Source organism: Symphalangus syndactylus, chromosome 11 (genome assembly GCF_028878055.3).
Source record: "Symphalangus syndactylus isolate Jambi chromosome 11, NHGRI_mSymSyn1-v2.1_pri, whole genome shotgun sequence".
Classification (NCBI taxonomy): domain Eukaryota; kingdom Metazoa; phylum Chordata; class Mammalia; order Primates; family Hylobatidae; genus Symphalangus; species Symphalangus syndactylus.
In genome coordinates this window covers 25904467-25920940 of record NC_072433.2, presented here as the reverse complement: position 1 = coordinate 25920940, position 16474 = coordinate 25904467, and the positions used below count along the sequence as shown (strand labels likewise).

The 16474-nt window shown below is 50.0% G+C and overlaps 1 protein-coding gene across 5 annotated transcripts in view; it reads right to left on the bottom strand.

Moving 5' to 3' along the window:
* Positions 1-16474, bottom strand: part of RANBP10 (RAN binding protein 10) — an 86391-nt gene that overhangs the window by 69680 nt on the left and 237 nt on the right. For 2 of the 5 annotated variants that reach the window (XM_063611756.1, XM_055297585.2), the window contains exon 2: positions 15208-15319. Coding sequence is in view for 3 of the 5 variants with exons in the window: in XM_055297584.2 (XP_055153559.1) it covers positions 15208-15319; positions 16082-16316 (347 nt within the window). In the remaining 2 variants the exon portion in view is untranslated. Of the gene's footprint in view, positions 1-15207; positions 15320-16081; positions 16428-16474 lie in introns of those variants that run through there. The other 3 variants (XM_055297584.2, XM_055297590.2, XM_055297591.2) reach the window with 3 other exon arrangements.

The window sequence follows — 16474 nt, the reverse complement described above, 5'->3', positions numbered from 1 at the left end:
CCACTTAAGGCCATAGTCAATGCCAGGTGTGCTGGCTCACACCTGTAATACCAGCCTTTGATAGGCCAAGGCAGGAGGATTGCTAGTGCCCAAGAGTTTGAGGCTGCAGTGAGTTATGATCACACCACTGCACTCCAGCCTAACTGACAGAGCAAGTGAGACCTTGTCTCAAAAAGTAAATAAATAGCCAGGCATGGTGGCTCACGCCTGTAATCCCAGCACTTTCGGAGGCTGAGACAAGCGGATCATGAGGTCAGGGGTTCGAGACCAGCCTGACCAACATGGTGAAACCCTGCCTCTACTAAAAATACAAAAATTAGCCAGGCATGGTGGCGCGCGCCTGTAATCCTAGCTACTCAGGCAGGAGAATTGCTTGAACCTGGGAGGCAGAGGTTGCAGCGAACCAAGATCACGCCACTGCACTCCAGCCTAGGCGACAGAGCGAGACTCCCTCTCAAAAAAAAAAAAAAAAAAGGAAGCCGGGAGTGGTGGCTCATGCCTGTAATCCCATCACTTTGTGAAGCCAAGGTGGGCAGATCATGAGGTCAAGAGATTGAAACCATCCTGGCCAAAATGGTGAAACCCCGTCTCTGCTAAAAATACAAAAATTAGCTGGGCATGGTGATGCACGCCTGTAGTCCCAGCTACTAGGGAGGCTGAAGCAGGAGAATCACTTGAACCTGGGAGGCGGAGGTTGCAATGAGCCGAGATCACGCCATTGCACTCCAGCCTGGGCGACAGAGTGAGACTCTGTCTCAAAAAAAAAAAAAAAAAAGTAAATAAATAAATAAAGCAAGCTACAGTCCATCATGACACTGGCTGCTATGTGTAAGCTGCTCCTCCAGCAAGCAACCATACCCGCCCCTGCCCCAGGAAGCCATGCAGTCACCCACTGAGCTCAATTCTGTGTAGGCTTCCCACTAAGAGAAAGCGCATTACAGAGATGAGTGGCCTGGGCCTTAGCACTATTCAAAAAATATAGGCTAGACCAGGCACAGTGGCTCATGCCTGTGATCCCAGCACTTTGGGAGGCCAAGGCAGGTGGATCACAAGGTCAAGAAATCGAAACTGGGCTGGGCACGGAGGCTCACGCCTGTAATCCCAGCACTTTGGGAGGCCAAGGCGGGCGGATCACGAGGTCAGGTGATCAAGACCATCCTGGCTAACACGGTGAAACCCCATCTCCACTAAAAAATTACAGTCCCAGCTACTTGGGAGGCTGAGGCAGGAGAATGGCGTGAACCTGGGAGGCGGAGGTTGCAGTGAGCCGAGATCCTGCCACTGCACTCCAGCCTGGGCGACAGAGCGAGACTCCGTCTCAAAAAAAAAAAAAAAAGAAATCGAAACCATCCTGGCCAATATGGTGAAGCCCCATAAAATATAAAATACAAAAATTAGCTGGGCATGATGGTGTGCACCTATAGTCCCAGCTACTCAGGAGGTTGAGGCAGGAGAATCACTTAAAACTGGGAGTCAGAGGACTCCAGCCTGGCAACACAGCGAGACTCCGTCTCAAAAAAAAAGGCCAGAAAGCAAAGGGGCCTCAAGTTAGGGTGCTCATATGGAGAAAAGTGGTTCTCTGTAAGGGTCAGGAGACCCTCATGTGCCCAATGTCACCAGCACTATCAAAGCACCCAGAGAGATCACCAGACAAAAGGGGCAGAACAGCCTCTATCGGTGGCCCTAGGCAGGTTACACACCCTTGGTTCTGAGTTCCTTCTCTAATGTACTAACAGAGTCTCAAGTACCAAACCTTGACTCTCTAGAGCCTGCCACATTCAAAAACCCAAATGAACTGCCCATAACCAAAGGGTGTAGCCACTAATGCCCCAGCTTAATGTGAGAGGGTTCCCATTAGACCCCACAGCCAGTAGGCTCTGGGCCCTAACCTCCACCTCTATGGTCCTGTGTAATTACAGAGCTGAAGCACACAAGCATAGCAGTGTTTGAACACCACAAATGTCCTTTGGTACACAGACACTACCCTTAACTCTAGTTACAGGTGTTCATCCAGACACTGGCCTTGAGTTCGCCGGCTTGTAATTTTTTTTTTTTTTTTTCTTTTTTAGATGGAGTTTCGCTTGTTTCCCTGGCTGGAGCACAATGGCGAGACCACGGCTCATTGCAACCTCCGCTTCCCAGGTTCAAGCAATTCTTCTGCCTCAGCCTCCCGAGTAGCTAGGATTACAGGCATACACCACGATGCCTGGCTAATGTTTGTATTTTTAGTAGAGATGCGGTTTCGCCATGTTGGTCACGCTGGTCTCAAACTCCTGACCTCAGGTGATCCGCCCACCTTGGCCTCCCAAAGTGCTGGGATTACAGGCGTGAGCCACCGTGCCTGGCCTGGCTTGTAATATTTTATCTGCCATCTTATTTTCAGTCAGAGACATTATTTAAGTAGCCTAGTCCATCATTACATGAAAATTCTAAGTCTTGATAATTTTATAAGCATTAAAGTCCATATATTAAACCCCTTTCTACTGGAAATATCTGGTTTCTGTTTTCTGCATTTGCTTCTACTAGTACTATATACATAATGGCCATAAACCTGCATTTGTTTAAACCTGCATCTCTCTATCCCTCTGCTATTTATTTTTATTTATTTTTTTTTGAGACAGAGTCTCACTCACTCATCCACACTGGAATGCGGTAGTTCAATCATAGCTCAACGCAGCCTCAAACTCCTGGTTTCAAGCAATCCTCCTGCCTCAGCCTCCCAAGTAGCTAGGTCTACAGGAGTGTTCTACCACACCCCGCTCATTTTAAAAAATGTTTCGTAGAGGTGGGGGTCTCACTATGTTGTCCAGGCTGGTCTTGAACCCCTAGGCTCAAGCAATCCTTCTGTCTTGGCATTCCAAAGTGCTGGGACTGGTCAGGCGCAGTGGCTCAAGCCTGTAATCCCAGCACTTTGAGGGGCCGAGGCGGGCAGATCACCTGAGATCAGCAGTTTGAGACCAGCCTGGCCAACATGGCAAAACCCCATCTCTACTAGAAATACAAAAATTAGCCAGGCATGGTGGTGCATGCCTGTAACCTCAGCTCTCAGGAGGCTGAGGCGGAAGAATTGCTTGAACCCATGGGGCAGAGGTTGGAGTGGGCTGAGGTCATGCTGCTGCACTCCAGCCTGGGTGACACAGCGAGACTCTGTCTCAAAATAAAAAACAAGTGCTGGGATTACAGGCACGAGCCACCACACCCGGCCTGCTGTGTATTTTTTAAACGTAGACTTTATCAGGTATTAAAAAAATCCGACATATTCTTTTTTTTTTTTTTTTTTTTTTTTTGAGATGGAGTCTCACTCTGTCGCCCAGGCTGGAGTACAGAGGCACAATCTCAGCTCACTATAACCTCCGCCTCCCAGGTTCAACCGATTCTCCTGCCTCAGCCTCCTGAGTAGCTGAGACTACAGGTGTGTGCCAACATGGCCAGCTAATTTTTTTGTATTTTTAGTAGAGACAGGGTTTCACCTTGTTAGCCAAGATGGTCTCGATCTCCTGACCTCATGATCCACCTGCCTCAGCCTCCCAAAGTGCTGGAATTACAGGCTTGAGCCACCGTGCCCAGCCTAAAAAAAAATCCTACATATTCTTTAACAGTTAAAAAAAAATTTTTTCAGGCCACTATCTTGCCACTGCACTCCAGCTTAGGCGACAAGAGTAAGACCCTGCCTCAAATTAAAAAAAAAAAAAAAAAAAAAAAAAAAAAAAAGGCCAAGTACAGCGGCTCACACCTGTAATCCCAGTACTCTGGGAGGCCAAGACAGGCAGATCACTTGAGCCCAGGAAGATTATTACCCTGGGCAAGTGGTGAAATTCCATTTCTACTTAAAAAAAAAAAAAAAATTAGCTGAGCATGATGGCATGTGCCTGTAGTCCCAGCTACTCAGGAGGCTGAGGTGGGAGAATCTCTTGAGCACGAGGGGAGGTTGCAGAGCCGTGATCGCAACCCTGCACTCCAGCCTGGGCAACAGAGTGAGACCCTGCCTCAATAAAATAGGCTGGGCATGGTGGTCCACGCCTATAATCCCAGCACTTTGGGAGGCTGAGGTAGGAGGATGACCTAAGGTCTGGAGTTCAAGACCAGCCTGACTAACATGGAGAAACCCTGTCTTTAGCAAAAGTACAAAATTAGCCAGGCATGGTGGTGCATGCCTGTAATCCCAGCTACTCAGGAGGCTGAGGCAGGAGAATCGCTTGAACCCGGGAGGTGGAAGTTACGGTGAGCTGAGATCGTGCCATTGCACTCCAGCCTGGGCAACAAGAGTGAAACTCCGTCTCAAAATAAATAAATAAATAAATGTTTTCTATAGGTAAAATAAAAATATTTTGATTTTTTTTTTTTTGAGACGGAGTCTTGCTCTGTTGCCCAGGCCAGAGTGCAGGGGCATGGTCTCAGCTCACTGCAACCTCCGCCTCCTGGGTTCAAGTGATTCTCCTGACTCAGCCTCCCTAGTAGCTGGGATTACAGGCACCTGCCACCACGCCCAGCTAATATTTTTTACTTTTAGTAGAGATGGGGTTTCGCCATGTTGGCCAGGCTGGTTTCAAACTCCTGATCTTCTGATCCGCCTGCCTCAGCCTCCCAAAGCACTGAGATTACAGGTGTGAGCCACTGCACCCAGCCTATTTTGATTTTTATAAAAGTAAATATAACTACTGATAAACTACTGGTGCAAGTTGTTATAAAAACAGGGCATTCCATTTTTTTAAAAAGTCCATGCTAATTTCAGATACATGGCTTTATAAACCCGGTTAGAATCAGTTCTACTCAGCAGTCCAACCCCTCTGTTTCTTTCCTCTTGGTTCAGCTCTGCCTTGGGACTCTCCTTTAGAAGAAATAAGCTGAGCCCTCAACCATCTGGGCCTCTATCCACTTCTTATCTTCCAACCACCTCTACCCTCAGGGCTGGTAGATTTCATCTCGTGATGAAACTCTGACCAGTAAATTACAGCTGCCTGGTGTGCTGTGCATTGAGAAAAATTCTGGGCTCTGTCTGGACAAGAACAAGCGCTACTGTCAATCAGTAATGTTGGTCACAGAAGCTGAGGGTATTGTGGGGTATTGGGGCCTTCATACTTGCCACCCCTGACCTAAACTAAACTCCCCTGAAACCCCAAGCATCTCTAATTCCAAGAGTTAAGTGACAACAAATGGCATAAGAGGGGTGTAAAGGGCTTCCCCAGTCCCTTCCCAACTTCCCTACATAGTACAGAGCATCTTGTTCTGGCCCCTTCATGACAGAAGGGCTAGGCTCTGTTCCACCACCAAGTCACAACACCAACGATCCTAGAATTACAAAGACATTTTATATGGATTTTGAACAGAATGGAGAGGCAGAGGAACATCTTTGCATTTAGACATAATTATCCATCCCTCTTCCACTGATGAGTCCCTTCTTTCCAACTTGACCCGACCACACAAGACCCACTCTGGGGCCCTTTATTCCTTCCCAATGGCCCCATAATAGGAATGGCACACAGTGCCTGCCGCATGGTGCTGCTAGGTTCATCCTCCTGTGCTCTGGCCTGATGAGCTTCTGCTTCTCTTCTAACAAGGAACTGCCTTACACAGTGACCCATACAGGGAAAAGACCAAAAGTTCCAGAGAACAAAAACACCATAGAGGCAGAAAGGCAGGAGGTGAAGTGAATTCTAGGAATTTCTCTAAAAGCTAATCCTTGACCAAGGAAGGCCCCAGCTATAAAGAAGGCAACGACGCTCTCCAGTCTCAGCTCACAGTTGGAGCCTGGGTAGCAACATACAGTGAGGAGGGAGGCCCTACCAGAAAAGTGGCCACAGGCCAGGTGTGATGGCTCATGCCTGTAATCCCAGCAGTAAGATTGATTGAGCCCAGGAGTTCTAGACCAGCCTAGGAAATATAGCAAGACCCTGTCTCTACAAAAAATTTAAAAATTAGCCAGGGCTGGGGATGGTGGCTCACACCTGTAGTCCCAGCACTTTCGGAGGCTGAGGTGGGCAGATCACTTGAGGTCAGGAGTTCAAAACCAGCCTGGCCAACATGGCAAACCTCGTTTCTACTAAAAATACCCAAATTAGTGGCCAGGCGCGGTGGCTCATGCCTGTAATCCCAGCACTTTGGGAGGCCGAGGCGGGCGGATCAAGAGGTCAGGAGATCGAGACCACGGTGAAACCCCGTCTCTACCAAAAATAAAAAAAATTAGCCGGGCGCAGTGGCGGGCGCCTGTAGTGCCAGCTACTCAGGAGGCTGAGGCAGGAGAATGGTGTGAACCCGGGAGGCGGAGCTTGCAGTGAGCCGAGATCGCGCCACTGCACTCCAGCCTGGGCGACAGAGCGAGACTCCGTCTCAAAAAAAAAAAAAAATACCCAAATTAGCCAGGTGTCATGGCACACGCCTGTAATCCCAGCTACTCAGGAGGCTGAGGCATGAGAATCATTTGAACCCTGGGAGGCGGATGTTGCAGTGAGCAGAGATCACTCTACTGGACTCCAGCCTGGGTGACAGAGCAACACTCTGTCTCAAAAAATAAGTTAAATAAATAAAATAAAAATTAGCCAGGCATGATGGCATGCACCTGTAGTCCCAGCTACTCAGGAGTCTGAGGTAGGAAGATTGCTTGAACTCAGGAGGTTGAGGCTGCAGTGAGCCATGATTGTGCCACTGCACTCCAGCCTGAGTGACAGAGCGAGACCCTGTCTCAAAAAAAAAAAAAAAAGCAAAGAACAGTGGCCACCATCTAGACTCCAGTTCTCTTACCCCGTGTTCCAGAACCCAAACATCTTACCCTGTGTTCCAGAACCCAAACATTCCATGTCTCCACAAATAGCACAATGTGTTACCTGAGTAGAACTGCAGCCCAAAGCTCAGCATCTGCCTGTAAGGCCATCAACTCCAGGGGGGGCAGTCAGGGAAAACGGGGCACAACCACGGCCTGTACCTGCCTTGGGCAAGGACAGCACCTTCTTCTCAGGGTGGGCAGGACAAGGCCTTCCCCAGATGACATATGAGCACCAAAGTTCTCAACAGCACTGTACAATGCATGTAGACTGGAACTTGGTGAGGGGACCCAGGGTGACGAGCCAGCCACAGTTGTCTCTCAGCTGGAAGGGCCTAAGCTTAGATGGCCCTCCAGACCAGGAATGTGGCAGGTGAGATCTTAATCAAGATATCTTAATTAACAGTGGCTCTCTAGGTCTCCATGGAAAATCACTTTGGCTGATTCTGGCTCACGAGAGGAGATGCTTGGATATAAAACATGGGACATTACTGTCTTTCAGATGGGAGCTGGCAAAACCAAAATACCAGAACTCCAGCACAAGCAGAGTCCTCTCACCTCTGAGAAGCCTCTTGGCTACCAGTCTTTCACATCCCATCCCTTCATCTCTTCATACCAAAGGAACAGCCAAGAGAAAAAAAGACAACCGCTATGAGAAAACCATGCTAGAGCCAAAGACCTAAAGTCACTGGCCCACCCTGGACAGGACTCTTGGCCAGAGAAGCCTGGCTGAACCAGACTGGCACAGTCTCTTCTTTTCTTCACTCTCAAAAGCATGGGTAGATCCACAGCCCCCCACACTGCTACTGCCCTCAGGATACAGCCCACGCTCCCTGACCACAGCATACAAGGTATTTTCTTTTTTATTTTTTTGAGACAGAGTCTCACTCTGTCACCCAGGCTAGAGAGCAGTGGCGTGATCTCGGCTCATTGCAACCTCCACCTCCCAGGTTCAAGTGATTCTCCTGCCTCAGCCTCCCAAGTAGCTGGGATTACAGGCACACACCACCACTATTATTAGCGCCTGGCTAATTTTTGTATTTTTAGTAGAGATGGGGTTTCGCCATGTTGGCCAGGCTGTTCTCGAACTCCTGAACTCAAGTGACCTGCCCGCCTCAGTCTCCTAAAATACTGGGATTACAGGCATGAGCCAGGCCACACACAAGGTATTTTCAGTCTGGCCCTACCGACCTCATGCTCTGCACTCCCCACCTTTTTTTTTTTTTTTTTGAGACAGAGTCTCGCTCTGTTGCCCAGGCTGGAGTGCAGTGGCACGATCTCAGCTCACTGCAAGCTCTGCCTCCCAGGTTCACACCATTCTCCTGCCTCAGCCTCCTGAGTAGTTGGGACTACAGGCGCCCGCCACCATGCCCAGCTAATTTTTTGTATTTTTAGTAGAGACGGGGTTTCACCATGTTAGCCACGATGGTCTTGATCTCCTGACCTCGTGATCCGCCCACCTTGGCCTCCCAAAGTGCCGGGATTACAGGTGTGAGCCACCGTGCCCAGCTAACTCCATGTCTTTTTATGCACTGTTTCTTCTGCCTGAAGCATTTGCTTCTCACTTTGTTCACCTAGAACACTCTAACTCCTCTTTCCAGAGCCCACATCATCACCTCTTCTGTGATTCTATGATGTTTTCCTCAAACTCTGAGGTACAGTCCATCCTCCAGGCCACCCTTGGATATGACACACACTGTGGGCTGACCCTTCGACACCACCTGTGAGGCCTCATGCCTGTGCTCCTGGGGCCCAGGATGGGACAAAACAATGGGTACGGCCAGGCGCAGTGGCTCACGCCTGTAATCCTAGCACTTTGAGAGGCTGAGGAGGGCAGATCATGAGGTCAAGAGATCGAGACCATCCTGGCCAACATGGTGAAACACCGTCTCTACTAAAAATACAAAAATGAGCTGGGCGTGGTGGTGCACACCTATAGTCCCAGCTACTCAGGAGGCTGAGGCAAGGGAATTGCTTGAACCCAGGAGGTGGAGGTTTGCAGTGAGCCAAGATTGTGCCACTGCACTCCAGCCTGGCAATAGAGCGAGACTCTGTCTCAAAAACAAAACAAAAGGCCGGGCACGGTGGCTCATGCTTGTAATCCCAGCACTTTGGGAGGCCGAGGTGGGCGGATCATGAGGTCAGGAGATCGAGACCACGGTGAAACCCCGTCTCTACTAAAAATACAAAAAAAAATTAGCCGGGCGTGGTGGCGGGCGCCTGTAGTCCCAGCTACTCGGAGAGGCTGAGGCAGGAGTATGGCGTGAACCCGGGAGGCGGAGCTTGCAGTGAGCCGAGATTGCGCCGCTGCACTCCAGCCTGGGTGACAGAATGAGACTCCGTCTCAAAAAAAAAAAAAAAAAACAACAACAACCAAAAAAAAAAAAAAACAATGTGTACTGCACCCTGGTGTCTGGGATGAATGAATGAGTGCACTGCTGCCTGGCCAAAGGACGTCAGCTGCAGGAGCAAGGGAAGGCTGGCTGGCTGTGGTCAGAGACCCCTGCTCTAGGCCTGGGCCCAGACACTGGCTACAGAGGAGAATGCCCCCACCCCTCTCCATGCCATCCAGTGCTCTAGCCCAGGCCTACTACTCTCGGGTAAAGCAACCATCACATGTCAGGAGGCCTCCACCGTTGGGATGATGTTACAGTCTATTTTGAGGGTCACACTGGAGCATCTGTCAGCCTAGCCAGCCACACCCTCCATGTGTCATCACTAAGAGCCAGGGACACCCACAGGTCCATGAACTCTGCCTGCGGACGTTGCTCCTCCCCAGGGACTCAGCTTCAGGCCCTCCTTTGCTTCCTAGAAAGACAGACCTGGATGCCCCTTATCTCCTGGCACCACTGGCAGTGCTCTGATATCTCCTCACCCCACCAGACCCGTTCCCCGAGTTCACAGCTCTGGTGACTCAGCAAAATGCAGCTGAAGCCCATCAGTCTGTGCCAGGCTCTTAGCTCAAACACAGCCCCTCCTAATCCACAGAGCTCTCTTATAATTGAGGAGTGCCCAGAAAGCCTAGCACCCAGAAGTCAAGCTAGTTACCCATCAGACTCATAGGTCTAACAGGTCTCGCCTGCTGGGGAACTCCTACTCATCCCTCCCAACTGTTCTCAGGCTCTGTCTCCTCTTGCAGAAAGACTTTCAGTCCACTCTCTACTGAATGGGCCACAGGCTTCCTGAGGACAAAGCTGATTTGTGCTGGCTTTACATCTGTTCTCCCTACACCTAGTATAGGGCCTGGAACATAGTAGGTATATATAAATATTCTGTGAAACCCTGACATGGAACTTTCTTTATTAGACTAGCTTAGTGTGTTCATCTCCAAAAGATATTGTCAAAACAAAGGACGTTCTGGAGAACAACGACACTAACAACTGGGTATATAAATACCTTTACAAAGGAGGTGTACTCAAATCTGCAGAAAAGCAAGTTTACAGATTAAATGGAACAGTAAGTTGATCAAGCCCGGCCCAGAGCATGCCACAATTCTCTGGGCCTACACAGCACCATGCTCCCTTCAGCTCTGCCCCCTAACATTGCAATCTGGTAGGAATCCAACAGAACATTCCTTCACTCTACCCAGGGAAGGAATGCAACAGCTACAATAGGGAAAGGCAGCAGCAGTGTGGACATGTGTGTCTAGGATCAGGCGAGGACATCTGATAAGTCAGGCTACTCCACTGCACACCCTAAGCCCTGCAGCCAGGGTAGGCCATCAAACATCCCAGGGACTCAGGGCTCACTCACAAAATGGGAAGGTACATGATCATCTGCTCTAGCCACTTGCCAGAGATGCTGTGAAGGATCAAACTAGATAACACAGGAAAGCTAGACAACCAGTTAATGCTTGGGTCATGGACTAAACCAGGATAAAAAATACACCTCCAAAATCCATGGGAGGCTGGCCATGGTGGCTCATGCCTGTAATCCCAGCACTTTGGATCACTTTGAGGCAGGAGGATCACTTGAGTCTGGGAGTTGGAGACCAGCCTAGACAACACAGCAAGATCCCATCTCTATAAAATAGTTTAAAAAAAATCAGCCAGGCACGGTGGCTCATGACTGTAATCCCAGCACTTTGGAAGGCTGAGGTGGAAGAAATAGTTGAGCCCAGGAATTCAAGACCAGCCTAGGAAACACTGTGAGACCCCATCTCTACAAAAAATAAGAAAATGAGCCAAGCATGATGGCACACACCTATAGTCCCAGCTACTCAGGAAGCTGAGGTGGGAAGATTGACTGAGCCCAGGAAGTTGAGGCGGCAGTGAGCTGTGATCATGCCATTGCACTCCAGCCTGAGCAACAGAGCAAGACCCTGTCTCCAAAAAAAAAAAAAAAAGAAAAGAAAAAATCTACAAAAAAAGGGAAATGAGCCAGTTGATGTCTGCCTACCCTGTGTAACTGCCTTTGGCCTCCTCAAAACCACACCTGGCCCATACTAACATGTGGCTGCATCCCAGCCACGAGAAGTTCAGGGATTCCGTAAAGAGACCATGAGGAGCTATTCATACTCTTGCCATCTGACAGTGGTCAACTGAAGCAGGCTACCACAGGCATACACGACCTGAGACCTTTCTAAAACCGATGTTTCCTTGCTGGGCACCATGGCTCATACCTGTAATCTTAGCACTTTGGGAGACTGACGCAGGTGAATCTCCTGAGGTCAGGAGTTCGAAACCAGCCTGGCCAACATGGCGAAACCCCATCTCTACTAAAAATTAGCCGGGCGTGGTGGCATATGCCTGTAATCCCAGCTACTCGGGAGGCTGAGGCAGAAGAATCACTTGAACCCAGAAAGTAGAGGTTGCAATGAGCCGAGATTGAGTCACTGCACTCCAGCCTGGATGATAAGGGAGACTGTGTGGCAAATAAATTAATTAACATCTGATGTTTTTTTTTTTTTTTTTTTTTTTTGAGGTGGAGTCTCGCTCTGTCGCCCAGGCTGGAGTGCAGTGGCGCAACCTCGGCTCACTGCAAGCTCCGCCTCCCGGGTTCACGCCATTCTCCTGCCTCAGCCTCTCCGAGTAGCTGGGACTACAGGCGCCCGCCACCACGCCCGGCTAATTTTTTTTTTTTTGTATTTTTAGTAGAGACGGGGTTTCACCGTGGTCTCGATTTCCTGACCTCGTGATCCGCCCGCCTCGGCCTCCCAAAGTGCTGGGATTACAAGCGTGAGCCACCGCGCCCGGCCATTAACATCTGATGTTTCCAGATTAGCTCAACAGCTATGTTTACCACATGTAAAATGCTGGGAATAGATGCCCACTTTTCTTTAGACTTCCAGTCAACACCTATAGTTCACCAATCTAACATGACACAGGGCCTTTTCCAGCAAGATTGACTAAAACTGAAATGTTAAAAGCCAGTTGAAAGAATCCAGATCTCCAACATAACCAGACCTCATCTCTCTCTTTTTTTTTTTTTTTTTTTGAGACGGAGTCTCCCTCTGTGGCCCAGGCTGGAGTGCAGTGGCGCGATCTCGGCTCACTGCAAGCTCCGCCTCCCGGGTTCACGCCATTCTCCTGCCTCAGCCTCTCCAAGTAGCTGGGACTACAGGCGCCCGCCACCACGCCCGGCTAATTTTTTATATTTTTAGTAGAGACGGGGTTTCACCGTGGTCTCGATCTCCTGACCTCGTGATACACCCGCCTCGGCCTCCCAAAGCGCTGGGATTACAAGCGTGAGCCACCGCGCCCAGCCCCTCATCTCTCAAAAAATGCAAAAAGAAAAAAAGAATCCAGGTCTCTAAGTGTAAACACTTTCCTTCTGAAGTTGGTCTCTGCTCTCTACCTAGATAACTAACTCAGCTGTTATCTATGATAAAGACTAGGAGAAAACAATTCATTTTCCTCGCTACAAATTTAAGAAGTGCACTTCAGTTTCTCTGGCAGTATGAGACTCCAGCACTACCATTTTAGTCAACATTATTTTTGAGGTGCTTGTTTTAAGGGGCTATTCTCATTCGCACTAGTTCAAGCACACTAAATATATGTGCTTCTATCAGATGGTGGAAGGGGAAAATAGGAGCTTTGAAGCCCTCCCATAAATTTAACTTTCCTATCTGTAAATGCACTAGATGGGGATAAAAATGAAAGACGGCTGGGTGCAGTAGCTCATGCCTGTAGTCCCAGCAGTTTGAGAGGCCAAGGTGGGAGGATCGCTAGAGACCAGCCGGGGCAACATAGCAAGACCTCATCTCTACAAATAATTTAATTAGCCGGGCATGGTGGCGGGCGCCTGTAGTCCCAGCTACTCGGGAGGCTGAGGCAGGAGAACGGCGTGAACCCAGGAGGAGGAGCTTGCAGTGAGCCGAGATTGTGCCACTACACTCCAGCCTGGGCAACAAAGCGGGACTCCGTCTCAAAAAAAAAAAACCAAAAACAAATAATTTAAAAAATTAGGCCAGGTGCGGTGGCCCACACCTGTAATCCCAGCACTTTGGAAGGCCAAGGCGGGCGGATCACTTGAGGTCAGGAGTTTGAGACCAGCCCGACCAATATGGAGAAACCCCGTCTCTACTAAAAATACAAAATTAGCCAGGTGTGGTGGCACATGCCTGTAAGCCCAGCTACTTGGGAGGCTGAGGCAGGAGAATTACTTGAACCTGGGAGGCGGAGGTTGTGGTGAGCTGAGATTGCGCCATTGCACTCCAGCCTGGGCAACAGGAGCAAAACTCTGTCACAAAAAAAAAAAAAAATTAGCCAGGTGTGGTGGCATGCACCTGTATTCCCAGTTACTCAGGAGGCTGAGGTGGGAGGATAACTTGAGGCCAGAAGGTCGAGGCTGCAGTGAGCTGTGATCTTGCCACTGCACTTCAGCCTGGGAGACACAGCAAGACCCCATCTCATTTAAAAAAAAGAGAGAGAGAGAGAGAGAGAGAGAGATGCAGTAGCTTCCCATGATCAGAATTTCAGAGGCACAGAATTCTGGAGTTCAGGCAGCTTACACGCTGGCCTGGATCCTCACAGTGCAGATCAGGATACTGAAGCTCCAACATCTACCCAAGACCACAGAGACCTCTCAGGCAGAGAAGTTACATCACTGAGGAAGTAGGCAAGGCTCTGACTCTGGCAGTGTTGTCCCCAGCCTAGTCCCTTGGCCAAGCATTTTGCATGCACCACAAAGGGGACAGTCCCTAGGAGAAAGAAGTTCTGAATATTTGAGAACACACACTCAACGTTGGCGTGGTCACCAGAGGGGCTGGCAAACTTCAGACACCAAACCTAAAGTCTGATGAGGAAAGCCTTTCCAAGGTAGCTGCAGTCATGTTACTTCATAACTTACACACCTGCTTCATCACAATCACTGGGAAAAAAAGGGAGACTGGGAGAAAGAAAAAAAAATTAAGTATCTCCCCTGTGATTTCCTGTGTCTGCTTGGATCACCCTAAAATAGGGAGTCTCCCTAATGCTGACTTTTTTTTGTTTGGTTTTGGGACGGAGTCTCGCTCTGTTGCCCAGGCTAGAGTGCAGTGGCGCAATCTCAGCTCACTGCAACCTCTGCCTCCCATGTTCAAGTGATTCTCATGCCTCAGCCTCCCAAGTAGCTGGGATTACAGGCACACACCACCACACCTAGCTAATTTTTGAACTTTTTTTTGTAGAGATGGGGTTTTACCATGTTGGCCAGGCTGGTCTTGAACTCCTGATCTCAAGTGATCCGCCCGCCTCGGCCTTCCGAAGTGCTAGGATTACAGGTATGCCAGCTAATTTTTTTGTATTTTTAGTAGAGACAGGGTTTCACCATGTTTGCCAGGCTAGTCTCCAACTCCTGACCTCAGGTGATCTGCCCATCTTAGCCTCCCAAAGTGCTGGGATTACAAGCGTGAGCCACCACGCCCGGCTCCTAATGCTGACTTTAATGAGGACCTTCCTAAAGCTGATCCAACTGGTAGTGTTCAAGTCCTTGGACTGAAAAACAAGTTTATGAGCAGCAAGGTCACCTGATTCTGACCATGTGTATGCTGTTTACCCTGAGATGACAGGCCGGTGGCCACAGCAGCTTTCATGAATGCTGCAAAGACTCTACTATCTCTTTGAAGGCTACCAGGGCCTCTACATGACTAAATGCCATAAAAAAGAACCTCATGAATACAGCAAGAATGTGAAAGGAAGGAAGTCACAAAAACACCACATGCTCATGAGGGAAACTCCATTCTGGACACTAAATTTTTAAAGTAAACTTGTTACTTGTTTGCCTAACCTTCTAGGTATCAAATTACATCAGCACTAAAAAGAATCCCCTGCTTTACCCCCAACACACCCACTGGCCACCAAGATCTGCTGCGTAGACCAGATCATGCCCACAGTCAGGAAATAGTGGCAGCCCAGACCAATGCGGCTCCCCAGCTCACATCGGCAACAAGTGCCAGCCAAAGGATCTGAACTCTGACCACAGGGATCAGCTCCATGTTCGGGGAAAGAAGGTGGTCATGAAGGGCTTACCCATCTCTTCCTTTGCTGACAATCTTCACTTCAAAGTAATAAATGCCACAGGCAGCAGGTATGGGGTGGGTGGCACGCACTGAGGCCGCATCTTTGTGATTTTTGCCATGACCTAACAGGAGAGGGCAAGTAAGAAATTTCAGCAGAAGGAAATGCAAATGGAAGCCTCATTTTTCTCTGCAACTCCTCCATGGCAACTCCACTCCTCTGTGGCCAGAGGAAGCGCTTACACAGTCCAAGGAATCATCAGACAACTGAATAAACACTTAAACCTTCCACCTTTGCCTCACCTCCTCCTGAGAACAGCAGTCCTGCCTGAGACACTGCCCATACAAACAAAACAAGGGTACAGGCAATGTGAGAGATACCCAAGTGCTGCTGGCTGCCTCTCTAGAATCCAGGCAGCCCACCTGGGAGGCCAGGGGAAGAAGGAGGAGGCCGACCTGGAAGACATTCCCCAAACTCTAGCACGGAACCTCAGGCCCAGTCTAGGATGTCTGGCAGGTGGGGAAGCCCATGAGTCTCAGGCTAATGGTAGGGATGTGACCACCCCTTTCTTCTAAGCAGTGGCGAAGGGTCCCGCTGCCGTTGGAGCCAGCCTAGGATAAGCACGGAGGCCCTGGAGTGGAAGGTCCGGCCCAGCACTGGGTTTGGACACCTGTTGCCGTTCTCTTGACGGCAGGTGTCTCAGGACAGAGAACAGGCAGTCAGCCCTCGGCCTGGTCAGCCTCACCACGCTGGACATCCTGAAAGGGCCAAGGCCTAACTTGGAGCACCTAGGCAGGGAAAGGGAGGTGATGGGACGGGGGCCTGGCAGCAGAGCCACCCCACGGACGCTCTAGCCTTGATTCCCCGCAGCCTGACAGGCCGATACCTTTGTAGTGGACGCGGAGGTTGCCCTGGGAGAGACCAATGTAGTTGTATTTGTCCTTGGGGCTCCAGGAGCGCGGCAGCGGAGTCTCTTGCTGGTTGACCGCGGGATACAGGCGCTGCAAGCGCCGGCTCAGCTCCTGCTCCCCAGGGGACGGCAGCCCGCCCCCAGCGCCCCCGCCGGAGGAGTCCCCAGCCTGCGGGTTCCCAGCTCCCGGGTCTGCCGTCGCTGCCGCCATCTTGGAGGGAGCTACTATTGTGTCACTGGGGGCGGGGAGGAGCGGGACCAGATCCGCCCCGCTCAGCCAATGGCCCGTGAGCCTCCCTGGGCCGCAGGGAAACCGAGTCCAAGTCCGGCACCTCTCTTTGGACACTGACGTGCCTCGCCACCTTTCGA